This window comes from Sciurus carolinensis, chromosome 8 (assembly GCF_902686445.1).
Source record: "Sciurus carolinensis chromosome 8, mSciCar1.2, whole genome shotgun sequence".
Classification (NCBI taxonomy): domain Eukaryota; kingdom Metazoa; phylum Chordata; class Mammalia; order Rodentia; family Sciuridae; genus Sciurus; species Sciurus carolinensis.
The window spans coordinates 72,539,405-72,566,803 of NC_062220.1; the positions used below are offsets into that span (position 1 = coordinate 72,539,405).

Genomic DNA, 27,399 nt, shown 5'->3' on the forward strand with positions numbered 1-27,399 from the left:
CACTGGGAAGTCAGACAGGCCCCTGAGTCTCTGGGGCAAAGAAACAAAAGGAGGGTGAATATTTAAAGGCATGGTGTGAAGTGAGACAACACTGTCGGAAAATGAGTCAATGGGCAAACATCAGAGCATCTGGAAGAAACCAGAGTGTAGAAATGAGCCAGGTTAGGTAATAAAATCAAGATGGCCACATGGGAACAGTGAACAACAGCGTGCTGATCACGGGACAAAGGAGGTCTGCTTAATCCAGCAGGACCAGATTACCAGAATTATAGCTGTCCTTTAATACTGTCAATCTTGCAGATCTAGATATTTATGTCATAAATGTTGCTCCTGTTCAAATATGGATATGTAATTCCTCTTTCACATGTACTTTATAAGTCATTTTAAAATGAAAATAAAGAATAAAAGAGAAGAAAGAGAACAACAAAAAGACAAAGGGGAAAATAATATTCTTCCATTCTTCTTTCTTAATAGTTCCACTTTGATTTCTGACTTTCAGTCTGTATTACTGATTTGTGAATATGCCTATTGCTTCCTTACAGTAAATAAACTCTTAAAAATATAATTTTGGTATCATTGAGGATGATTCAAAGGGTCTGACAATCGGATCACCTTCTGATCAATTACCTCCCTGACATCTTTGAATTGGATAACCTTATCCATTGGGATACCTACTTCTTAGTATTTTAAAAAAATGATAAACAAAAACAAATAATCTTGTAATTATAACTGTCAGTCCACAGATATTCTAGTACCAAATTTCACAGTTTTGGGAAGGCTTTTATGTTTTCACTGAAGAAGTGATTAGACCACAACTAAGAGTCATAAAGAAAATAAGACCAGAGCAATACATGAATCACTGAGTGTCAAATGAAGGAATATAAGAGACAGCTGAAATTATTCACTTTCACTGAGTTTTACTCAGAAAAGAATTTACTGGCCAGAGTTGAGAGCTGGAGAGAAGCCCATCCAGATTTGGTGGCAGCTGTAATTGCAGGAGCAGATGAGACCATTCAAAGGGTTTTAACATCTCCCTTTTGACTAATGTAGAGATTTCACCTATACTTTCATCATTGTTCTGATTTAGGATTGTCAAGGTTAAAAAGGTTTTGTGTATTTGCTCATTTTTCTGTAAATATTATTACCTACATGTATTTCTTTTTTCATGAACTCAAGTGCCTAGGAATCCACTGGTGGGAAGCCATTTCATAAGAATGTGTTTATATATATATAGAGAGAGAGAGACGGGGGAGGGGTTGCCCTCCTTATACCTATGGGAAAACAATATCCTTATCTCAGAAAAGAGTCCAGCAGAGAAGAACCTGAATAAACAGGTCTAACTACATTTCCACCAGTTTATTACTATTACAAAATGCATTATTGTTTGACAAACGTAGTATTGAAATATAATAAAGTTTGTTTCTTCTAACAAAGTCTTCCTTGGCATATAAAACTTACATTAAATACATCTGTATGCTCTTCTCTTACTAATCTGTCTTGTGATAGGGAAGTCAGAAAAGATCTCAGGATGGGCAAGGAGGTGATATATCCCCTCTATTAGAAAATCATGTAATTCATTGATTTTTTAAAAAAATGTATTAGAATACTACCACATTCACATATATTTTTAACTTACTGAAATACTTCTATGTACATACACACACACACACATATATATATATATATAATTTTCTAAAGAGTATTCCTACTGATTATATCAAAATCAGAAAAATGTAATTTAGAAAATAACATTAAGCTCTAAACACTACTGCTATTCGTTTATAACTTGGGTTAGTTTTTTTTAAGACTACATGTGGCTTAAAAGAATAGAGTATAACTTAGTATCGTGTTTTGAAACATATATTTTTTTCTTTAGTCATTAGAAGAGAAAAGTTTTATAAAAAAGAATTTAAAAGATACGACAACCACATGCAGTACAGTCTGGGTTTTCTTTTATTATTAAAAAATTGTCAAAATTTTAATAAGGTCTGAACACCATTATACCAATGTTAACTTCCTGATTCTAATCATCATACTGTGGTTGTATCACTATGTTCTGAAATAAGTAGAGGTAGAGAGGTGATTTGTTCTCAAACAATTCAGGAAAATAAATGCAGGTGTGTATGTAGAATATACATGTGAACATGTTTATACACACACATACATACACACACACAAAAACAAAAATATATGTGCACAAAAATCAGGAGCACTTATGTAATCTTTAAGAATTATACCAGTTCAATAATATTGATTTAAGTGTATGTGTGAGTGGGGGGGTATATATGGAAATAAAGCAAAGGTAATAAAATGTTAACCTTTGGGAAATTAGTGATCCTTTGCATTATTCTTGCAACTTTTCTATAAGTAAAATGAGTTTAATATTTTAAAAACTTCAAAAGAATTAAAAAGTGACCATTTTTTAATGATTGGGAAATTCCAAAAATCAGTAAAACAAACTACAAATCTAACCAATAGGTGGTGCCAATAAGTACTACTTTTATTTTAATGCTATTAGAAAGCAAAATTTCTAAAGGCAGTGTTCAAAAATCAGGGACAATGATAAAATCCTTTGGAGTTATACCATTTTTATAACACTGGATTAAATGACTACACTGATATGTATAGATAGGTCTCTCAAACACAAAAATGCAACCTAACACTCCAAAAGTCACCTTTTACCTCAGCCAAATAAAGAGTACTGCACACTTTCTGCACAGAGCTAAATTGCTCTCCCTGTATACAGTATAGTTGGCTAGAAGAGAACTATGTGCACTCAATTCATGAAAGCAAAAAGAAGATTCTATAAATTTATCTGTTTAGCAAAAATGATTTCTTATAGCCAAAATGCATGTGTAAACTACAGGAAATAATAGTTCATGAAAAGATGATAAAAATATTTTAAGGTTTCTCTTAGGACATAAAAAACAACTGTCAATAATTTTTATACACTTTGTCTTGAGTCTAAGAACTGAATTTGCCCCAGTTAATCATATGGGCTTAGTCACAAACATTTATTCAACAAACCTACACCAGGTTCATATTAACAAATATTTCTCAAATTTCAAATTCTCAAAACATTGCTTTTGGGTTTTCAAATTCCCACATAATGTACCTATGAAATTTCAAATAACTCAAGCCTAACTAAATCAAACTAGAGAGAAATATCAATTCAATTTTCTTTTACCTTTAAAAATTACATGGATCACTTGCAATTTTATCCTAGTATCTAAACTCAACAAAAAGAGTAGTCAATGTACCTTTAAACATAAGTCTTATGTTAGAGGGAAAAACCCCAGTTTACTGAATGAATCCTTTTAATCTATTAAACAGAGAAGATTACAATTCCAAGAGATAGGGAGGACGCCAATGAAGCATAAAAGGCCTGGAAATTAGCTGGTAGAATTTGTTTCAAAGTAATTTCAAAGCTCTCCTTCTCTTCTTTTTTTAGTATCAAACCAAGGAATAGCAGGGGAAAAGCAGGAAAAAAACAGTACTTTTTAGAGTGAACTCAATTCTCTTGAAAAAGTTAGTGCTGCTTCCATTTAATCAACAATTCTGCGTTCCAAGAAGAAAAAAGTAGGAAGACAATAATATCCAGCCACTGTGATAACTGAACATTAGGTGCCCCAAGTTCCCACTTCAATTTCTTGTACTCTTGCTTCCTCTACTATTTTAAAGTAAGTCATTAGAGTGCCTCCCTTGCAATAAGGAAGCAATATGGATCCCGAATACCAACCTGGGCTTGTAACTCCCTTTCCTCAAGAAGGGAGCAGATTAAAGTAACAAGAAGGAGGACCCACTAAGAATGAAGGGCAGGAATTCTGGTGGGAAGAATATAAGCCTTTTATAAAAGCTTCATTCTGAGCTTTCTTTCTCTGGAGCAGTATTATAGAATGAGGAAGCTTAGGGTTGGGTGGCCTAAGCTTAGGGCTTGACAGAGTGAGAAGGGATCAGGTAGAGACCAGAGAGGTCTATATAAGGCTGGCTGAGACTCAGGCTTAAAAGGAGAAGGATGAAAAAGGGCTGAGGTCATAAGGACCTCAGGAGAGTGGACAGGGCTTTGTAGCAGAAGCCAGGTAAAATGAGCATACATTTGGCTGCCAAGGAATCTAAGTATCATGATAGGCAGCAAAATGGAGATGGATCCCACCAAAAGGAGAAGAAGGTCTTCATATGAGACTATCATAGGCTATGATGATAATTTTTTAAATACTTTTTCCAAAGACAGCAACACATAGTTTTCATTACAGTACAATGTTTAACAGAAAAATTAAGAATCAGAAAATAAAGTGGTTTGAGTCTCAGTTTCCGGTAATGTCAATATCACTGACAAAGCACATGGAACATGTGGAACATTTTCCAGGGAGGAATGGCTCTAAGGAAGTAGAATATGATGCCCTTCCTTCTTGGAGCTCATGTATGTAATCAGGAAGACAACAAACAATTAAAGGAACCCTGAAGGAGATATTAGCAATCAAATCTTTAGAGAAGAGATGTAAGAAACAAAGTATGGGAGGGAAGAATCATGGGAAGAATTCCATGATTCAACTGATCAAAAATCTAAGTGTAATATTCTAAAAGCCTTTTTTAAAGAGATTAAATTGCTTCAATTTCTTGTATCCTTCTTTCCTATCCATTTTGAAAAAGTGAAATCAGGTAACTTAAGAGTAAAGAGTAGAATATTCCAGATGATAGCTTCTAAGTGGGTAAATAATGACAGCTAACAGTTACCACATATACTATGTATAAAGTTCTATGGTTAAGTGCTTTGTATACACTTTTGTCTTTTAATCTTCCTATATCCTCTAGAAAATGATATTCTTATTATTCCAGTGAAACTATGATTCATACCTAAGATATCTTGCTTGTATAGGCAAAAAAAACCCAAAAAAACAAAAAAAACAACACACTATACTCTTAAAGAGATGACTCCTGTCTATAAACAGAGAGAAATCTGCAGTTTGATTTAATTGGAACTCTGACCCCTGAGAGAAGCCTTATGGGATATAGTATCAGTTGCTTTAGGAATCTATATGGGGATTAAATTAAAGACTATCATTAAGACTTTCACTGTGATCCAGGAGGACAATGACCCATTCAGACAACCCAACAACAGATGAATTTTGTTCTTCTTAGGGCATATTCAAAAAGGCAAAGGCTTGGGGACCAACAAGAAATTGAGAAAAAACGTACTGCAGTTGTTCTGGGTACTGAAGAGGACATCTATGTTGGCAGGGAAGTCAGGGAACACAGGGGAAAAGTCAGAAGATCAGAGTTAGTTTTATAATTATTTATTCACAAAGAGGGCAAGTGCAAGCAAATAGAAAGTAATAGGACTCATGGGGAAAAAGAATTAGCTACCCAAAAGCTACAGTCCCCCAATTATAGTCAGTAGACAGAAAGGAAGGACAAGGTATAAAGAGCTTATTTGTGAGGCATGAGATAAATTAAAGGAAAATGTTACCATGTAAACTGGGCTTGGGACAACACTCTCCTATAGAAATATCATGAGTTATAGGTGAAATTTAAAACTTTGTACTTGCCACATTAAAAAAGTAAAAAGAAATATATTTTGAATAACATGTTTTACTTAGCCCAATATATCCACAATTTTAACAAGTAATCAATATAAAAAACAGGATAGTGTACATTCTATTAATAACACTGTCTTCGAAATCTGGCACTTAGTTAATATTCTTCCTCCTGGCACTGTATTAGGCTAGTATATACTGCTCAGTAGCCACATGCAGGTGGTGGCTAGTGCCCACTGAACTAGAAAAGCAGGTCTACTGAATATTTAATGATAAAATAGTGGTCAGTGGTATCAAGAAACACTGAAGGGTTCTGAATAGAACAACTGGATTTGGTGGAAGTACATGAATTTGGTAAGGTAAGGTTTCAAATAGTAGCAGATCTTCCTTATGGAGGATGCATTGAAGTGAAACCACTTGGTCCACACACAGTCAGCACTATCATAATTCTTTTTTTGAGAAAAGAGAAGACAAGCATGGACAGCAGTTCTAAAGTAAACTTATTACTCATGGAAGACACTCCTACTGTCTCCTCTTAGTCTTTTACAGGCTCTGCCCTCAATAGTGAGAGGTTCCAAGTCTCTTGTTTTCTTAGTGGTAGATGTAGGGCTTTGGCCAAAGCAAATGACCATATGTATCAAATATAACCCGTTACCTCCCCAACTCTTGGGAGAAGGAGGAGGAAGCTGACCTCACCATTCCTTACAGTCTGAAGTGCTGCCACATGTGTGAGCTGTGGATCCTTATGATACTCAGTGAATTAAACCACAAAGGCGTCTGTCTGCAGTTAGCTTTCTCTTTGTGGGACATATTGGCCTACAGAGATGTGCAAGAGTCTGAAAGAAAAGCTGGTCTGAATTTAAGCTGGTTCTTCTAATTACTAGTAAAGTTGGACTATCACACAAATATCTATCTATATTCAAGAGTTTTAAAAAATACTTCTAAAAGCATTCCATTCAAATAATGTCTTATTTAATTTGAAGTATCTTTGTATGGGCTAAAATGCACAACTGCATATTATTTTGCTTCAGTGTCTGATTGAAGGGTGGAATAGGCACAAACAATATTCACCAAGTTTTGCTAATAATCATATGTAAAGGAGTCACTATATATGCTATACAATCTACTTATGTCATGTAATGTGACATAGTCTATGATGTGTAACTATTGTAATACAATTCTACATGCCATATGTTACACATAAATTATAGTGGCCTATGTACTTGAGTCCCTTTCTGAACAAACATGCATAATGACACCACAGTCACTATCATTCACTTCCTCAGCCCATTTCAATATGTGAACCTCTATGGTTTTAATTCAGTATAAACTTTGATGCTTACAGTCAGCCGATTACAGACAATGAGGCATGCACTAATTGGACCTTACTGACAGACTTCTGTTTATCAAACCTACAGTCATGAACCCAGACATACTATCATTTAGGTGTTAGCAGTAAGTAAAAATTTACAGGTCTCAAGACTTGACACCACTGAACAAATTCAGATCCTGTACTTTGTTTTAAACCAGAATGAAATACATGTTTTATGAAAACTTATACGTACAGGCCTATCACACCCAAGTACAGGGAGGTGGACTAGAGTGCTTACTGAGCATTTTTTAAATTAGAAAGTAAAGACAAAGAAAAAAACCAAAGGGCTGACCATTTCTTTTCACCTAAACAAAAGGCCTGAAATAAAATGTGTAGGGCAAGTTAGCCAGCCCCATATACTCACCTGCATTGGAGCCAGTCAAATTATAGCGTGCATTCAGCTTCTTGATGATGTTCTCATGGATTTGGTACCACTCACTCTCTGTGTTACACCTATGAAAATTATCACTCAGTTAAACTTTACTGACACATGGGATTAAGCAATGAACTTAACTGCACACCTGTTCTTCATTATAATCACTACAATGTACTTCCCTAAATCTCCTTGGTATTACCAATAATTTGCTGCAAACAAGTGCTGATTTTAGCTGTGCCAAGATGAGAAGTAATGCCCACGCCTGGTGATGCATGGCCACCTACTTCATCAAAGCAGCAGCTGAGATGAACTCATAGATTATCTATAAGTGGCCCCAAAACAGAAAAAAAAAAAAATGTTTGACAACAATGTATACAGGGAAGACAATGCAGGGAAAGAGTTTAAAACCCCACATTTGAAATCTCACATTAACTGAGCAAGTTATTTACCCTCCTGTTTCTTGATTTCACTGTCTGTAAAACAGGGTAATATCCTAGGACATTAAAGAAGCATGAGTTTAGGATAATGCCTGGTCTACAGTAAATGCTCAGTAAATACTCATTACTGAATCTCTGCCTTCTGCAACATGACCATGTTTGGCCAGCATCAAAATGAAACAAAATTTAGCAAAATAACTCTGATGTTGGGGCTAGGGATGTGGCTCAGTGCTAGAGTGCTTGCCTAGCACGTGTGAGGCACTGGGTTTGATTCTCAGCACCACATAAAATTTAAAAAAAACATGAATAAATAAAGTATTTATGTCCATCTACAACTAAATTTTTTAAAAATGATATTAACACAACTTAAATACTTGTAAAAGGCTGGCAGAATTTACAAAAGAGTAATAAAAAGTACTTTCAGATTTTCCATGTCTGGAAGAGATGGCATCTGTCTTCTTACTCTCACAGTCATCTGTACCTCTTTCTCTTAGCTCTCATCACTTCCTGGCTCATGCTACCTTTGCTTACATGGTATAGTTCACCTAGTGGACTATCAGGTTCTTTGAGAACTAGATCTAGGACTGCCTGAAATCTGAGTCCCCCTCAGAACTTTGAAAACAATTGCAGAGGCTTAAAAACATTAGTTACATGGATGGATGGATAGATGGATGGATGGATAGATATCTCTCTGTCTGGTAACTCCTGATTAATATCCCTGTCTGCTATTCATCTTTACTGCTATGATTTCCCCAACTAGGCTGAGAAGAACTTCCCTCATCTGGACATACCTGTAAATTTTCTGTTCTATTTATTAGCCACAAATGCTCCTTGCTGAGTCTAGCATATCACAATTCTATACACCATCAACCCAAAAGTTCCTCAGTACAAATTCCTTTTCCTAATCATTATGTCTAGGTGGATAATAATTCTTAGCTTACATATTTACTTATGTTATTGCCTTGGACTTTTCCAGGACTATCATGTTGGAGGGTCATGATTCAAGTCAGTTAAAGGTAGGATTCTGAACTGAGTCCTGAATCTGGGAAGACTTGAAAATTATGATGGATGAAGTCATCCCACCTATCCAGTTGTGAAACATCAAATTGCCACTTAGTATGTTCTGCCTCCACTTTTCTTATTTCAACCCAGTAGGGAAGGAAGAAAGATGGTTTACTATCCTATTCAATAGTTAAGTGACTCCAAAGCATATGCTTTTTAACAATAACACCCCAAAACTCCATATTAAACCAAAGTCCCTCATGGAGGTGACTGAAATACATTTTAGTTTCAGACAAGGTGTCTGTTACTGTTCTTCAGAATGCCAGATGGACTAGGACTCGGTCACCTTAACATTCAGAAATTTTCTCCAAATTGTTTCTAATAAGCACTTTCTGGAGTGTTTTACTAAATTCCCAGTTCCTCCCTACTGTGCAGTGACTGTTTTGACTGGTTAGTATTCTCTTGAAATGGCCTAATGATTTGCTGAATTGGCATTTTTTAAGGGATTTCACTTCTAGGAAGAATTACCCAAAGCCTTATTTGATGTGTAAGAAAAAAACAGACAATAAAACACCACAAAGAGAGCACAATTTATTTTTATGAGAGTGAGTATCTGCTATAGGCAGAGCTGGGATTCATGGGTCTCCTTCAGCTGGCTGCATAATCAAGGGTGATGCATGTAACTGTCAACCTCTCAGTGTTCCCTGTGGCAAGATAAACACGGTCCTTGACACCCACACCTGGAAAGACTATACTAAGAAAAGATGATGATTGTGTTTGCAAAGAATTTCAGTTTTCTTAAAAAGCAACCAGCACATACCTTCACGGTCACATTACTGTATAGTGGTGTGAAGTACCATCTGGAAGAACACAACCTGATACCCTGAGAGCTCTAGTTCTGGAATTGGTCAGTCTTGATTTCAGACCTCATTCTCTTTTGTATTAGCTGGGTGACATTGGGCAAGTCATTTAACTGACCCCTTATGATAAAAATTGAGCTTACAGCATCTGCTTCATGGTTTGTGTGAGAATAAATAACACAATATATTAAAGTACTGAACACAGTCACCCTGCATATAGTAAGCACATAGTAAATGGTGGCTGTTATTGATCATTTTTAATTCAAACAAATGATGTTTTGTGACTAACTACTCCATGATCTTTCTTCTACTCTTTTTCTTAATCCACCTGCACCTATTTTGAATTAGCTTTCCACCTATCAGAGAAACACTGACTATTTACTTTTTGGGACTGGTTTATTCCAATTAGCATGATAGTCTCCAGTTCCATCCATTTACCGGTAATGCCATAAAGTCCATACTTCTTTATGGCTGAGTAATTACTCCATTATGGGTATATACCACATTTTTTAAATCTGTTCATCTGTTGAAGGGCACCTAGGTTGGCTCTAATGGCTTAGCTATTGTGAATTGTGCTGCTATAAACCCTAAGGTGGCTGTAGCACTGTAGTATGCTGATTTTAAATCCTTTGGATATTATACCAAGGAGTGGGAGAGCTAGGTCATAGTGGTTCCATTCCTAGTTTTTTTGAAGAATCTCCATACTGCTTTCCAGAGTGGTTACACCAATTTGGTAGTAACACCAACCATGGTATGGAGAGACTGGAAGATAGGTTACTACAGATTTAAGTTCCGCGTTAAAAATGAGGGTTGACATGACAAAAAAGAGTAATAAGTAATGCTACCCACTAGGCTTAAAAAGTTTTCAAGTTTAAAATCAGGTCACAGATTTTATCCCTCTTAAGAAGGGATAAAGAGAATTTCCAGTTCCAAACCACAGGATGTAGATAAATCTTTGTCAATTATTTAACTTGCTACAGAGGTCACCACTTGGAGGAAAGTAGATTAATCCATGAAACCCTGCTGCAGTGGGCAAAAAGCAATTAAAGTATGTGTCCCACAGGCAGTGGGCAGTTGTTACCACCATTTATGAGGAAAACTATTGGCACACATTAAATCTATCAACACAAACTCTGGAATAAAGACAAAGGCAAGTTTGCTTGTGAGGTCGCCAGCAGTTGGCCCTCAAACCGGGAATGTGGACACCAGAGGGGGCTAACTCTGACCATGTCATTGTACTTCAGCTCTCAATTCCCGAATATGTGGGGAGGTGGTCAGGGTGGGCTGATCCAAACCATGTGCATTTACAAAATCATTTAACTTAGAATTTTGGACTATGTTAAGTGATTTGTTAGCAGAGCATTATGGGTTATACTGTGTCCCCCTCCAAAAGATAATGTTCATATCCTAACTCCAGTACCTCAGAATGGGACCTTATTTGGAAAGAGGATTTTTACAGAGGTAATCAGGTTATAACAAGGTCACTGGGTGAAACTTGATCAGTACAATTGTCTTTATAAAGGAAAAATTTAGACACAGAGGAAGTCAAGCACATAGGGGGAATGCTATGAGAAGGTGAAGGCAGAGCTCAGAATGACACAACTCCAAGCCATGGAACGTCAAAGGTCACCAAGCAACAACCAGAAGCCAGGAGACGGGCATGGAAAGGATTCTCCCTCACAGCCCTCAGAAGGAACCAACGCTGCCAACATGTTATCTCAGACTGTTAGCCTCCAGGACTGTGAGACAATAATTTTTGTTGTTTAAGCCACACTGCTTGTACTACAGCAGGGCCAATTTAATATATGGAGCAGAAGGGTAATCACCTGAGCTCGCTTTTCTAAATTCTCATTAATTTTTATTAAAAGTACAGTATTCCATTTTCCAAGAATTAATGAATAACCTGAAGGAAAAAAAAATATACTAGGTATGTAAATTCAGTGGAAGTTCTCTACACAGCACATGGTCTACCCAACTGATAAACCATCTACATTCCTTGGTTCTCGATTTCATAATTCTTCTGATTGACTAAGAGTGACTTGTAGGCTAATTTGTAGCAAGTCAACAGACTGCTGGGTTTTTGATAAATGATTCAAACTCGACCCATGCAATGTTCTGTACTTACCTACATAAAGTAACATTCGTCCAAGTAAGATCAAGATGCACCCCTGTGCCCACCCAGGCCCCCCCACCATAGGCAGGCTTCTTACATGTACACTTTCAGGATAAGGTCATCCTTTGTCTCTCCTGTTAGCAGATCTGCGATGCTAAGAACTGCACAGCCAAAGGGCCGCCGGTACTGAACACTGCAGGCATTCTTTTTTTTCTCCTGCTCCCATTCGACCTATCCAGTTAAAAAGCAAACATGACTCATGGAGATATTTGATTAGATGCATCCTAAACAGAGACACAGCTACAAGGCAGACCATACAAAACATAACTAGGTGATGGAAATGGCACAGGTGGGGGGCGACAGAAGATTCTGCTTCGCTTCAGGATCCCCTGCTCCAATCACCTCCCTCTGTGACCCTGGGCAAGCAGTGTGAACTCTGAGCATCAGCTGCCATCTGTAAAACATGAAGACTGGAGCTGATCCCTCGTTTGGGAACCACTTTCCTTCTCCTATGATTCAAGAAGGGATTCCAGAGGGCCTACTTTATTAAAGTCACCAAAGACACCTATAACATTTCCCATTTTCTAAAAAATTCCTTATTCAAAAAGACCATTTCAAACGCTTCACCTCTGAAAGGGAGCAGCTGGAGAGACTCTGAATATAACAAGTAAGCACGGGTGATCAAATGAGCATGTTCCTGCCTCACTGTGAAGGCTGTGTATAACTTGCTCCATGACTGACACGCCCTGGGATTGTGTAACTATTACAAAACCTGAAACTTGCCTTAAATTATCATTTATTTTAAAATATGTTATCATCATTATTTTAATTTATTATTCATATTTAATTCCATGATTATTTTGAAGACCAATAGCATAATGTATACTAAGCTGAAATGTAACAAGTTAATGTGAAGCAAAAAAAAAAAAAAAAAATCTGCAACTTTGCCTTTAGATGCTTGTCAGCAGATCCATAAGTTGTTCCTATCTGAGCAAAATTCTATAGCATATCAAGATGTCTCTAGTATTTCCAAAACCCAATGTTAAATAGAAAAAAAAATCAAAAGAATGTAGTATCCAATTTGGGTTTTATTCATCAGTAATAGAGAAAATTAGAAAACTATCTGTGCAGTATGTCACTTTCAGGGAAATGCTTTACAAATAAAAGACTAAAAACCTCTTATTTTATGGTTAGGAATCAAATTTTAAAATGGGGGCTGGGATTGTAGCTCAGTGGAAAAGCACTGCCTAGCATGTGTGAGCACTGGGTTCAATGCTCAGCACCACATAAAATAAAATAAATATCCATTTACAACTAAGAAAATATTTTTAAAAAACCCTAAAAACGGACAACAGAAATCCATCGCTTTTTAGATGTGCAAAATATAAGATTTTAAAATGTCATGTTTTCATGACCTTTTGCTATAGTCGGATACTAATATAAATATACATAATTTTAATATAATTTCTACCTGCAAGTCAAACACCATGTAATGCCATATTTAATTGGTTGATTTAATTCTCAAGCAATTGTGCTTTGAAATAGTGCAATCTTCATCAATATCATGATTTAAAATACAATTTTTATATTACTTACTCATACCTTTATACATGCAAGATAACAAATTAATTAGGAGATTTCTGAGAAGTGCTTCAGAGTTATTTAATATTAGAAAAGAAGTTCATTATTAAAAAAAAATAGGAACCAAAAAGAATATTCCTAAGAACTCTTCTAGCTCTGGATTCCTACAACTTATACAAGGGCATGTCATACCTACCAGTCCTTTTGTAAATGTCCCCTTCCTCTAGTACTATCTAAAAGAAAAAACTATGTAGGAGGAGGATGGAGACATAAGGGGGGTGAGAGAAGGTCTGTTCTCAGAACTACCTGAGAAGGTGCTCCAGGGAGGTCTGCAAGCCCTGCCACTGTGAAGTTTCACTCCCTCCAAAGCCACTACCTCTCAAGTCCTCCAAGTGCAGTCCTCCAGTGTCCTTTTGGGACACTGTGGCATTGCAGTTTTGCGCACCAAGACTTTGGTCTAACTATTACACCAATGAGATGATTCAATGTCAGCCCTGTTCCCAACCTCAGGATTACCAAGAATTCACAGTTCTGCTCTGGTTTCTAGAAAAATTCTCTAAGCAGGAAGGAAGGTAGGAGGAGAGGGGGTAAGATGAAATACTGAGGGACCAGCTAAAAGCCAGAAGGGGAGGCAAAGAGGTTCAAAGAACTTCACTTGGATGAGCAGAGGGACATAAAACTATAAAAATTTCTCTTTTTTTCTTCCTTTTCTTTCCAAATCAAAGACTGAGTGTAACTTCCTAGCATTGAGGTGTTATTGCTCCTGCTTTCAGCAGCCAGTGAGGGTCAGCGTGTCCTTTTCCCAATGAAGCAGGTACAAGGGACATTCTATAAAAGAAGTATCTGTCCCTGAAAGATAACAATCTTCCACTCCTCAATTTTACTTAATCGAAGGAGTTGGCAGACTAAGTCATAACCTTTCTTAGAGCATTTTGCCTTAACTTCATTTTTCCTCAGTCTCAAGGATTAAAATTTCTTGCAAGTTTCTTTCAACAATCCCAGAGATTTATCTTTACCAAACCTAGGGGCAGGTAAGTAGGTAATTTCCAATTCAACATTCATTTTGAATGGTTTAATGAGCATAAAAATCTTAATAAAAAAATGCAATCACTAATGAAATGCCATGTATTGAAAGGCTGTCCTGTGATGGGTGACAGTTCTGAGGCGGCTGCCTGGCAATGGAGCTATGAGAGGGGGCCATGGGCTTGAAGGGCATACATTCTGCTGCATGTTTTTCTTCCACCCAAATCCTGTAGAGACTGTCCAGAAAGTTCCAGAAGCAAAAGTGGCTTACTTTTACTCTCAGTGCTTCTGATTATATTCAAGTTTATCAGTGCTTACATAAAGATATCTAAAACTGCATTTTACATTAACAGTTGGCATTACAAATTTGAAGTTAAAAAATACAAAATTATACAAGAAACTATACCGCGTCATCAGACAGAGGTTTTATCTCAAATGTATACAGCAACACAGATTCCATCTTTTCCAAAATTTCAGAAGATACTTTACAGTTTTTTCTCACATCCTCATTATAAAAAGAAAAATTAAAATGCAAAACTTTACTTTTGAAATTATTTTTACTATCCTTCAAATATAAAAATAACATAAAATGAAAACAAATATTCTGAACACATTTTTACAAGAAAAATGTATAGAAAAATCTGTGTTGGAATGACAAGATTTTTTACAGTCTTTCTCAATGTACAATGTGGTTATTATTGCATGTGTAAAATAAAAGACTATAAAATTAAAGGTCATTTAGCGTGTCTGCATGGCAAGCTATTACTGTACTACAGAAGTAGTCCCCTGAAAGTATGTAGCACAGTTAGTGAAGAAGTGGGAAAACATTCCCAGCATCAGTTGGTCAGCCTTAATAGAAGCTGCACCATTCCTTATTTCACCTAGCTCCTCTGATCCAAAAGGTGGAAAAATGTGGAATACAAACCACTAAAGTGTGTTCTGCAAGATGCTAATAAATGCTACATTATATCCATGCTTTAATGTTCAATCAAATTTTTGGGAAGCTGGGGCAACAAAGTTAGAGAACCATACTGATTTCTCCCTGTAATAATAATAATAACCATTAATAAGCTCTGACATTATACCAGTTAAAACATTACAGTATTCAGCATCTCATAAACCTCTTCTTATAGCATTTTCTGTAATAAGGCTTTGTAGCATTCTCCATTTAGGAAAATGACGGCGTGAAGTTTTCCTAAACTTGTAGGAAATTCAGGTCCTAAAAGTTCGTTTTGTGCTATAAGAAATTGGAATTTAAAAGGCGAATACAATGTGAATTCACAATGAATATGAGTATGATGAATATAATGTGTTTAGGAGATCCAATAAAACAGAAGGAAATAGAACAAATTCCTTAACAACTTATATAGAAAAAGATTAATATTTATAAATGGTAGGTGAGAAGGCTGTAATGTGAGGTTGTGGAGGCCAGAGATCAAGTTCCAATTTCTGGGCTTCGGAATTCATATTTCACTCCAGACAGTAAACAAGCAAGCAAACAAACACACACAATTACATGGAGACCTCTCAGTTATCTGCCTGTAAAACAGCGACAAGTGCTGTACCTACCAATTCGGATGATGTGCACAGTGATATAGATGTCCTTTCTTAGCTCACTGCTACCCAAATCCTACCAAAAAATAAAGTTATTTTAGAATTCATACTCTGTACAGCAGCACTTAAAGATCATAGTACATTATTTTCACACGAGCAGAAAGACAAAGATGAACATAGATATTCTTAATGGAATGTTTATAGCAGAAGCACATGATTCAATTCTGTTCTAAAAATATCACTACAATCAACTTGAGTCAATTGCTGTTAAGAAATATTTAAAAGGAAAGATCATTGTTCATTCAGGCTCTCACTCACATTTATGAAGCACATTTTAAATACCTGGTGATATGCTAAGCTCTATTGCTAACTGAACTTTGGTAATCATACCAGAGCACCAAAAATACTCTGACAAATTAAAGGGGTCAATAATACCCTAAGGGAATAAAAGTAATTGTGAATGGCAGTATTCAGAATTTTGGCTACTAATGCAATTTTTGTTTTACTTACAAAGTTTAAATCAATTCACTATGTTCTTTCAGTCTTTTATTTTTCCTAAATAATATGAAGCATAGCTGGAAGAAGATGTCTCATTGACAAAAGAAGATCCACTTACCACAAAGAGAGAGCAATGTCGTTCTGGTTTATCTGGGGCTTTGGGAAGCCCGTTTCTATTCAGTCTCAAGAAAAACCTCTCACTATAAGAAAAAAAAATAGCAACACTTTGAAAATTATTTAATATTTATTCCTTTTCTAATTGCTATTCATTCTAAGAGTGAAGCTCAATATTTGTTAAGCTATTCATGTAATGTCAAAATTGTCTATATAAATTAGGAGAGTACTGAACACAATAAAGATTTCCTTCATTTCTTACAAAATTGGCAAAGCAGTAATTGCAAAAGCAGAAAACATAAATAAACAGGTAAAACAACTTCTTTTTTTTTTTTTTTTTGCAGTGCTGGGGATTGAACCCAGGGCCTTGTGCATGCGAGGCAAGCACTCTACCAACTGAACTATACTAAAACAACTTTTAAAGCAATAAGATAGGTTTCCATATCAGTGATATCATTGTTAGTATTACAAAAAGTAGAAAAAAATGACAAAACCAAAAATACAGCCTAATAGTTCATGTGTTTGTTTGTACCTATCAAGATCATTTTCATGTTTTACATCATATTACTTGATTAAAATTAAGGGCAAGTAGCTTTTTTTTTCTTTACATTTCATTATATTCTCATGTGTTAGAATCTAAACCTATATCTATTTTTTAAAATTTATTTTTATTGTAAACAAATGGGATACATGTTGTTTCTCTGGTTGTACGTGGAGTAAAGGCATACATACATGTGTAATCATACATTTACATAGGGTAATGGTGTTTGATTCATTCTGTTATTTTTCCTCCCCCGCCACCTCTTCACCCCTCTTTTCCCTCTATACAGTCCCTCTTTCCTCCATTCTTGCCCCCCTCCCACCCTCCCAAGTAGTTTTATATTTTATTTATTTTTTTATTTTTTTAAGTTGTTGATGGACCTTTATTTTCTTTATTTATTTATCTGTAGTGCTGACAATGGAACCCAGTGCCTCACACATGCTAGGCAAGTGCTATGCCACTGAGCCAAAACCCCCCAGTCCCATTTTATTTTTTTATGGTCTTCTAGGTGTATAATTTAAAACACAAACAGAACTTCTGAAAAATGAAACTTCAATTTTCTTTGATCTACAAACAAGATCTCAAACTTCACTGAACATGCATTGAAATATAGTGCAATCCAGATTTAATGCAAATACAAATGATGCTGTTGATCAGTCACTAATTCAAGGCAATGAGCACTTGTGGACACCATTTAGATTCAAGGTAATGTATGATACTGTTTATGTTAAAAAATAAAATGATTATCAGCCCAGAAAAATTAATCTACCAGCTACCATGAGCTGCAAATCCTAACTGAATTTCAATATCCTGGTGCCTATGATAGAATCAAAATGCTGACTGCCTCAGGCAGAGAACACAAAGCCAATACCCAGGAATGTATAATTATCACATGGTGGTGCAGCCTTGGGCAGGGCAGCTTCCACCTAGGGAGCAAAAAGGGAAATGGAGTGCAGGACATTAGTTAAAGGTCCAGAACCTACCAAGTCTCTGCTATTCATCACTAGATCCTTGCCTTAAACAATGGCCCTGCAATCGAAATACACAGAAGGGGAAAAACGATAACCATAAACAGACCTCTAAGGAAGCATACGGATTTGAATTTATGGCTACCATGGAACACTTTTATTCTCTTTTGTGATCTAAATTCACAGAGATATATTTAACAGATCCAACTGCCTGGCTAACCTCATCTTTTCTTATATTATGCCTATTTCTGACCTCTCATATAAGAAAGGGTAACCAATACACACTTCCGTGGGGCCATTTCCATTTCTATTACCCAAGCTTTTTCCAACAGAGCAGGTGGCTGATAAGGCATAAATGGAGAGAAATACAAATTGCCATGAGGATCCTCAACTGAAGTGAGAGTTCCCATATGATATTATTCTGAAATGGACACTGGAAATGACAGATATAATTGAGGGTGTGGAGTTGAATTAGTCTCATCCAACTGTCATTTACTATAATTAAAAATAAAAAGACTTCATGCTCTTTTCACAGTGGAAGAAAATTTACTATTATTTTAAATTTAAGATAAAGGAAATGCACAAAAATGTATCTTGAGATAAAGGAATTACATTTCAAACAGTCGTAAGTCATATTATTAGGTAACACTTGTGAGAATTCACCATTTGACAGGCACTCTACTAAGGACTTCACATGAATTAACTCATTTAACACTTACTGTACTGGTTCTTAGGAAGCAGATATTATTATGATAAACATTTAAAAAAATTAAGATAATAAATAGTTTTGCCCAAGATCACAGTGCTGGTATGTGACTGAGATTCTATTTCATGTGTGAAGTGAAAACCCTCACACTTCATCTGAATGTCATAGGTAAATTTTATCTCTCCTCTATAATACTGGAGCAAATATTTCCAGAATACAGAGATAAAAGCACTGTCATTCATCTACCTGGGGCACCCACATGACTTAGTCAAGACTGGTCTCAAAAGTTCTGGAAATTTCCCCATGACCTAGGCTAAATGGAAAGGAAGAAGGGTTAATATTGAATGAGCAGGTTTCAAGCAGTCTTTGATAGTTTTTTTTAAAAAATTATTTATTTTATTTTTTATTTGGAGACAGGGTCTAAGTTGCTTAGGGCCTTACTAAGTTGCTGAGGTTGGCCTTGAACTTTGGATCCTCCTACCTCAGCCTACCCAGTTACTGGGATTACTGGCATGCACCAGCACACCTGAATTTTGTAGTATTTTTTCAATGAAAAATGATTTGAAAATAAATTATTCTATTAAACAAAGGTGAAACTCCAAAAATATTTTAAGAACTTGATTTTACTTTTTGTCAAAACTGCTAAGGTGAAGGCTGGTATTTGTATTTATTAATTATAAAACATAAGCAATGTGAGCATTTCCCCCTCTTCAGGGTTATGGACAGTATACTCTAACTGTACATTTTTTTGAGATGTAAACACTTAAACACTTATTCCCACTGAAACCTGGTGACAAATTCCACATTACCTTCTGATAGGTCAATCCACAATGACAAATGTCAAGAAGATTAATATACAAAAATCTGGAAGGTATTTTAGATATTAAACTTAAACTTTAATACCGATATAAAATATACATATATTTTATATATGTATATACATATATTTTATATACATATATACATAAAATATTCCATATATGTGAGTTTCAACTTTCTCATAAATGTTTTCTAATGTATTCTATTTCAGAAAGAGGTCCTTTTTGTTCTATCTTTATTTTAATTTCACTTGTCTAGACAGAATTCTAATTATGCAAGTATTATACTACATCATATCCTGTTTCATAAAGAATATCAATATGTACTAAGCCAATGACGTATGCCTTAGCTTAAGCATGCCTTAAGAGGGAGATAAAAATAGACTGAAGATGGGTATTGTGGAGATACAGTTATGTGCAATTATTAAAACCAGATTTTTTTAAAAAGAAAATCTCTGTGGTCAATTAAAATTTTTAAAGTTTATTTGGTGACATGTTGTTGTTATACAAATACAGTTCTCTTTATTGATACAGCAATTAATTAATGTGCAAATGATTTTGGAGGGGGGGAAAAGCCTATAGTAATGCATTTTAGAATCTCTAGGTTATAATTACCTTCCCTTACTCATATATTTGAAGAATACCAGAATGTCCATCTTCGAGGCCAGGAGAAAAACTGAACAAAGTAAATGATATTTCATTCTGATACATCCTCTAAAATTATCTGAACTATGTCACATGAAGTTTCCTGACTACACGTAATGTACTTTCGATGCTCTATCTTGTCTGCTTCTTAAGTTGTTTGATTTAAAACAAACCTACTTTTCCGAAACTTGAAAATTGTCCTGTTAAAAGATAAACATACCTGCATTACATTGTTCATACTTCTTTCCTAATTTGGGGAGATTTGAATGGTTCTTTCTTTGTTATTACCTTGTGGGCAACTAGCTTATAGGCCCATAATTAGTAACTGGCCATCTTCTGCTTTTAGTCAATGACTTGGTATTCCTTGATAAGACTAAACAAATACATTATTTTAGGGAAAAAATATAACAATATCCATAACTGGAAAGCTTCAACTCTCTCCTAAATGATCCTTCTTTTTTTCATAATATCCTTTTCTTTAATGTTAAGGAAATCTACAAAATTCGCCCAAAAGACATTTAATCAATGGTGTCCCACCACCAGATGTGAGATTCACCACATCAATTTCATGGAACTTCTAGATTCTAGATCAGGCCATTTAATACCATCCCAATGTAGATTTTATATCTTTATTACAGTATAGTAATGGATAAATCTGCAGTGACATAATTTTTTCTAATGCCTCCCTCATCTTAAAGATTGAAGAAGTAGAATAGCATACTTAAAGAAACACTGAGAAAGGAGAGTTGACATTATCAGCACAGAAAAGATCATTATTTATCTCATATACTGCCATGTTCTTCTGGAGGAAATTTCACCACAGGAGAAATTTAGTGTCCACTTGTGTTCAGTGTGTTTCATTATACATCATGATACTATAAATTAACAATAACTAATTCTTTCTCTGGAAATAAAGACTAACAAATCATAATTATTTATTATTTATTACCTACTTTCTTCTCACAAGGATTTGTGAAAACCGAGACAATGTAATAAGAACAGAAAGTCTTCCCAGGATAGTTCCTGGAGAAAAATAATAAAAGTTAATATGCACCTTGTGGTGCCAGGTCCTATAACTTTGGCTTTATGTGGATCTTCTCATTTAAATCCCACAACTACCCTATGGGGTAGAACCTATCATCCCCCTTGACTGACATATTGGAAATCTGGGTTTGAGATAGTAGGTAAGTTGGCCAGAGTTGCATGGGCAGCAAGGATGGAGTCAGGATACCAATACCCAGAGTCCAACTAGAGAGTCTTGGCTCTGACCGACAGTGCAAGCCTGTCTTTGAAAGAACAGTACTTCAGAAACAAAGAGGAAGACTAACTGTATCACATGAAGCACGGGTTTTTAGTATGAATATTCTCAATAAATTTAAAACTGATTAAAAATGCATGAAGCCAAAAGAGGGGAAAAAAAAGCTACAACATATCTATTTTTGTGAAGTTTTTGCCTACTCAGTCAAACCACTGAAATTCTGAAGTCCTGAAAAAGACCTGTAATAATGGAGAGTGTAGTTCAACAGCACGATTTGGTAGAAATGGTCTTATCCATGATACAAGTACTATGGGAAGCAGGGTGAGGATGTGAAGACTCTAATGGCTTCTCTTCTGTTTCTCAGCATATCTCGACCTCTCAGAAGTAGGCACCCTTCTGTTGCAAAGGCCTTACCTGGGGTCCTAGAGGCCCAGGTCACACAGATCTGGGAGGGTCCTTGTGACTTTCTGTATAATAACATCAAGTGGCTCTCCCATGGAGTGATGCCTTCAAAAAGTAATGCAACTAAAAGATATCAATGGCTAATATCAGAGATTTTTATATTTCATATGAAATATATTTATATATTCTAAAGATATTTTAAAGTTTATATTTCATAGAGATTTTCATATTTCTCTATATGGATTCATGTTTATCACTATAATTCACTTCACATAGGAAGCAAAATTATCTAATAATTTAATGCATGTAAAAGTTACACATGTACTTTATCTGAAATATAGGACTAGATAATAACTTGGGTTGAACCATGTGGTGTGAAAGATAAGGAAGCCACAAAAATGAGAAAGAATCTTTCTAAAATAATTTTTAACAGTTAAATCATTGGAATAGATTTATGATCTCCAAAAGCAACAATAGCAAAAGGGAAAAAACATTCAAGTGGTCAGCTGGCAAACTCAGGAGGAACAACTGAACTGTCATGGTCTTTTATACTCAGAAAAATCAATTTTGCAACACAATCTCCACGTAGCATCTTTGAAAAGACAAAGTCAGTTGTCTTAAATGAACTATGCTGTATGTGAGAATAACAACTAATATCTATTCTATACTTAGAAGGTGAGAAAGAAGACCCAACAGAAATCAAGGAGGAAAACAGTGAGAACAATAAGATGGATAGTAAGACGGGAACAGGTAAGAAGATGGCTGGATAGTACGGATTCTAGAGTCTATCTAGAAGGCAACAGAGTACGCATGAATTCAATGGCTTCTATTTCATGCCTCTCCTGTGTTTTCTCAAATGCTTTCTGATTGACTAACAGAGCAAGATGCTTCCAACAATCTGCTGTAAGAGAACAGAATATGCTACCCCAAAACAAGTCTCCCTGGCATAAGGATTGTTAAGCTGAAGGCAATTAAGAAGAAACAGAATCAGGAAATCTCTCTGCCCTCCCTCTATTTGCCTAGAATCAGGAGACAGACGTATGAAATATCCAGCCTCCCACTTCTACCAGGGAGACCATGTTCACCAGTGAAGTCAACTTTAGACCCTTATGGGTCTGGAGATGGCAAAAGGGTACCTACATTAACAACCTTTATTAACTACCCTTTGCATTTATTTGCCTTCCCACAAGCTGCTGCCCCTAGAGACTTTATCTTGTCACTTCTCTAACAATGTACTGTTCTTTATTGAAGATGCTATGTAAACTGAAATTCAAAGCCACTTCTTTCAGAATTACTCATTCCCTGGGTGTCTCCCATGTATACCCGAAATGCAAATGCCAATAAACTTCTGTTTTTCTTTTGTGAATCTCTCTCTTTTGTTAGAGGGGTTATTTCCAACTAAGAAGCTATGCAGGTTGTGAAAAAAATTACCTTTCCTCCCCAACACTGTGAAGAGAGCTGTAATTATGTTCTTTCCTAGCATAAGTGGCAAAAGCAACTCAAGATGGAAAAATCTAAGCTACACAATAGATTGTTGAAATGATACCCTCAGAAACTGATGCTACTTAGGTCAGGCAGGAAACCATGAGAAGTGGATGGAGGGTGTGCTGGCAGCCCTGGTGGCCACTGGAACATGGTTTTGGTCCTCACTATGGATGAAGGTTAACAGGACACTATATGCAGAGTGAATGATCAGTAGCAAACTAGACTGGTGTCCTTATCCAAGGCCTCCTAACCTGGTTGCTAGGACATTCTTCTGAGGAGCTGCATAAAGCTGAGGCACTGCCAGGATATCCTGATTTATCAGATCCAGTTACATTAAAGGACCCTGTTCAAGCTTAAAAGCTCAGGTCCTAACAAGTCAGAATTGTTGATTTTCTTTTTTATGACAGTCATATATATCAGAAAACAGGCAACAAAACCCAGGTACCTTAGGGTCAAAGACTTTTCCCTTTCTTTCTTCCAATCACATGACCAACACAAATGACAAGAGTTTGTCCTTGGCAATGAATGAAAGCAATTCCTCACAAGTCTTCCTAGATAAGGCTATTAAAATACTTTCTAACTTTAAAACTAAAGCAACATTAGGGTTATGAGCTCTTTAACTAAAGGGAAATGGAAAGAGGAAGACCCTGGATGCCAGTGTTTCCATAGTTGTTTACTTAAGGAGGAAAGAGATGCTGAGCTTTCTTTTTTAAAGATTAACATTCAAGGGCTAGGGTTGTGGTTTAGTGGTAGAGGGCTTGCCTGGCGTGTGTGAGGCCATGGGTTCGATCCTCAGCACCACATATAAATAAATAAATAAAATAAAGGTCCATCGACAACTAAAACAATATTTTACAAAATGATTAATGTCCAAGCTTAGGTTCACTTTACAAATGCATGAATGTGAAAGAACTAAGCACCAAATAACAGGATAGCTTTGTTAAAATAGCAAAGGATTTAACTTCAACTCAGTGATATGAGAGGAATTAAATGTTTAAGCTACAGTCAATTAAGGTCATTGCCAATTTTAGTATCAAGTCCTGTTCTTTCTTACTACTCAGCATGATTACAAACCACTTCATGCTATTTTTCATTACAGAGAATGAAGACATTCAAAACAAAATTCTTTTTAGGAAGGTAAGACTCAATGATAAAAGGAATAGAAAATTCCATAAACTTATAAATAAATGATTTCACATTTGCTGCTTCATGTTACCAACACTGTTTCCAGATTTACTGACTGGAACATTAAAGAAATAATTTTGATTGGATGTTGATTCAGGAAAGGCAACAATGAGTCTAAATTCAGAAGACCTGGGACCCTAGAAATCCCAAAGTTCATTTCAAGTAAAATCCTTAGAAAGAGGAATATTTTATAACTAAATGACTTAGGAAAATATTTGCTTGCATTTCTCTACAGAGAAGTTAAAATTTTAACTGGAAAACAAGTTTCTCAGTGAAGGAACCAGATAGGTACTGATAGGTAGGTACTGATAGTATCTGGGTCAACAGAAACAGGGACTGTGAAATAAGAAGGGGTAGGCAGAATGTCTCATATTTATTCTTCTGGAAATTTACATAATTTGATCACTGTAAATACTGTATCTCTGACACTTTATGAGGAAGGAATCACTCTGATCTACATTCAGTAATTATTCTGACTTTTCTAACAATGCCTCTTTGTTAGGAAAGCATGTGTAATAAAGAATGTTGAAAGTAAAGTAAACCTAAGCTATTCATAATTTCTCTGGGTTTAAGTATGCAACTTTTTTTTAAAAGGCAATAAGCCTTAAATAAAAACAGAATAAGTAATAAAAATCTATGTAATTCAAGTCCTACAAAAACAATAAGTGTAATAAACCTTCTATGCATTTATTATCTCAAAAGGATGTTCTTGTTTAATAAAAATAAATCAGAATCAAATTTCCCTTTCAACAGTTGACTTATAAGACCCTTCATATTCATTACAATTTTTAAAAATGAAACTAAATCATAATTAACTGACATTTATTAATTAGATGCTACCTGTCACCATGCTTTTTGAAAGTCAGGAGCTTTCTTAATCAGAAAGCCACAAAGCCTCCATACTGATAGGCAAATGTTAATGTCTGTGAGAACAGGTACACTAATATCTGCTGAGGTCTGCAATTTACATAAGTTTTAAAAGGAACCTTTACACTGAACTTAACCCAGGCACTGAAAAGGTTGGGAATCATTGTTTTAGATGTCGGAATTACTTTGTAAAATAAAATTTGTATGGATACCTTACAAAAGGAATTTACAGAAATTATGGCCTTAAAAATGTTTCTCAACATTTTGAATATAAGTAGAATATAAGATCTGTGAGGTAGGAATTACCTTTCCCATTTTATTCAATAATGAGTCCCCCAGATGAGTGGCCTGGAAGAGGAGAGCAACAATTGCTTACTAAGCAAAGAAATGAATGAATTTACCTCAGTAATTCCATAGGGATACTGTCAAATTTATGATGCTTAACTGAAAAAAAAAAAAAAAAAAGAAGCGCAGTCTCTGTTCAATTTCTAGTCCAAAAATCTCTAAATGGAAATTAGATGGAGAAGATGCTATACATTTATCTGACAATTTTTATGTACTTTTTAGCATGACAGTGTTTATAAATGATGATTCCCTAGAGACAGGTCTGAGAGCAGAGTTCTGATTAACACAGTGTAACATGAAACAACTCTATAATGTTTCTGATGCACTCAACACCTTGAATTCTCTCTCTTATTAAGAAGCACATCCCCCCTGGAGTGGAAGGATGATAGGGAAGATTAAGACACTAATGGCATCATCTCTTAATGCTTTCCCCCTCAACAGCAATGTGAGACTTGAAAGCTTCCTTTAACTGCATCAATCCCACGTGTCAGCCGCTCTGCAAGGTGCTGAGAACACAAAGATGATGACAGGATGCAGCCACATCATTAATAATTTCTTTGTTGATGTTGAATCATCCTGCAACATAAATGGCATGGAATACCAAAGGAGTCCTTGCCAGGTGGTTGCTATGTGTGATGACAGCTTATCCTGCAGGGAACTTAGAAAAACTAAATATACTGAATTCCCTACAAGCAACAATCATAGGGTAGAGGAAGAAATACAGACATGATCAGAGTTCTAGCAAAAAGAACACTAATTTAGTCATCTTTTAAAACACACCGATAGGGATAAGAGGTCCTTCTGGTCACCTTCTAAAATCTTCCACCCTTAAGGTAAAAAGAGACAAGTCACCCAAATAATTGCTTAGAACTCAAGAGAAAGAGAAGGCCAATTGGTGAGGCTTTTGGTTTTCTGCAATTTTGAATTTCTAGGCAATTATTATAATAATGTAATTCACATTTTCAGAAATAATTGGAATTGTATGGCTCTTAAAATTCAACATAAAAAAATAGACCAGTTCTACCCTGAGTGTTCTCAGTACGAATAAAAGCATTTCTTTGCTATTTTGTTTTCATTTAGATCCACCTCCTGGTTGACTGTTTTAAAATCTCTTCCATTAAGGACATCACTAAGTCTCTAAGGCAATTATTTTTTTTTTTTTTTTATGGGACACAGAAGTGTGACCAAAGGGTGAGTAAAGCACAAATGTGATTAACTCTGAAGGGACAACAATCCCAATTTTCATGCACCTGCCAGAACAATCAAATGATGGAGAAGGAGGGTGGGGAGCAGCAGTGCCTTTCAACAAGAGGCCCAAGGGAAGGGCGCCACGGGTCACTGACAGGCAGACACCCACAGTGAAATCTGTGCCAGCATGTCTAGACACGGCAGGAAACGCTCTGGGCCGTGTGGGGTGGTTGATACTGCCACGATTCAAGGAGGTCTCTGAATGCCTTCTCCATCTATTTTTGCTCTCAGGGCTGTGCTCCTTGCCTGTCTGGCCAGTTGAACTTTTCCCCCACATGGTTGCTTTGCTTTGGAGAGCTTACAATTTTTAGTTTTATAATATGAATCTAGAAAAAGACAACTATGCATACAATCTTTCAATGTTCAAATAATAAATGTTCCTAATTTATGTTAAAAATAAAGAGGCTGAACTCGTGTGATCGCGCCATGGTGAGCTGTAAATGATGTATGAAACAACAAACACAAGT

At 35.8% G+C, this 27,399-nt stretch overlaps 1 protein-coding gene across 1 annotated transcript in view; it reads right to left on the minus strand.

Annotated features, from left to right (window-relative positions):
- Window positions 1-27,399, minus strand: part of Dock4 (dedicator of cytokinesis 4) — a 445,877-nt gene that overhangs the window by 194,171 nt on the left and 224,307 nt on the right. The window contains 5 exon segments of the mRNA XM_047560480.1: window positions 7,271-7,359; window positions 11,792-11,904; window positions 11,906-11,925; window positions 15,868-15,928; window positions 16,469-16,550. Coding sequence (XP_047416436.1) covers window positions 7,271-7,359; window positions 11,792-11,904; window positions 11,906-11,925; window positions 15,868-15,928; window positions 16,469-16,550 — 365 coding nt within the window.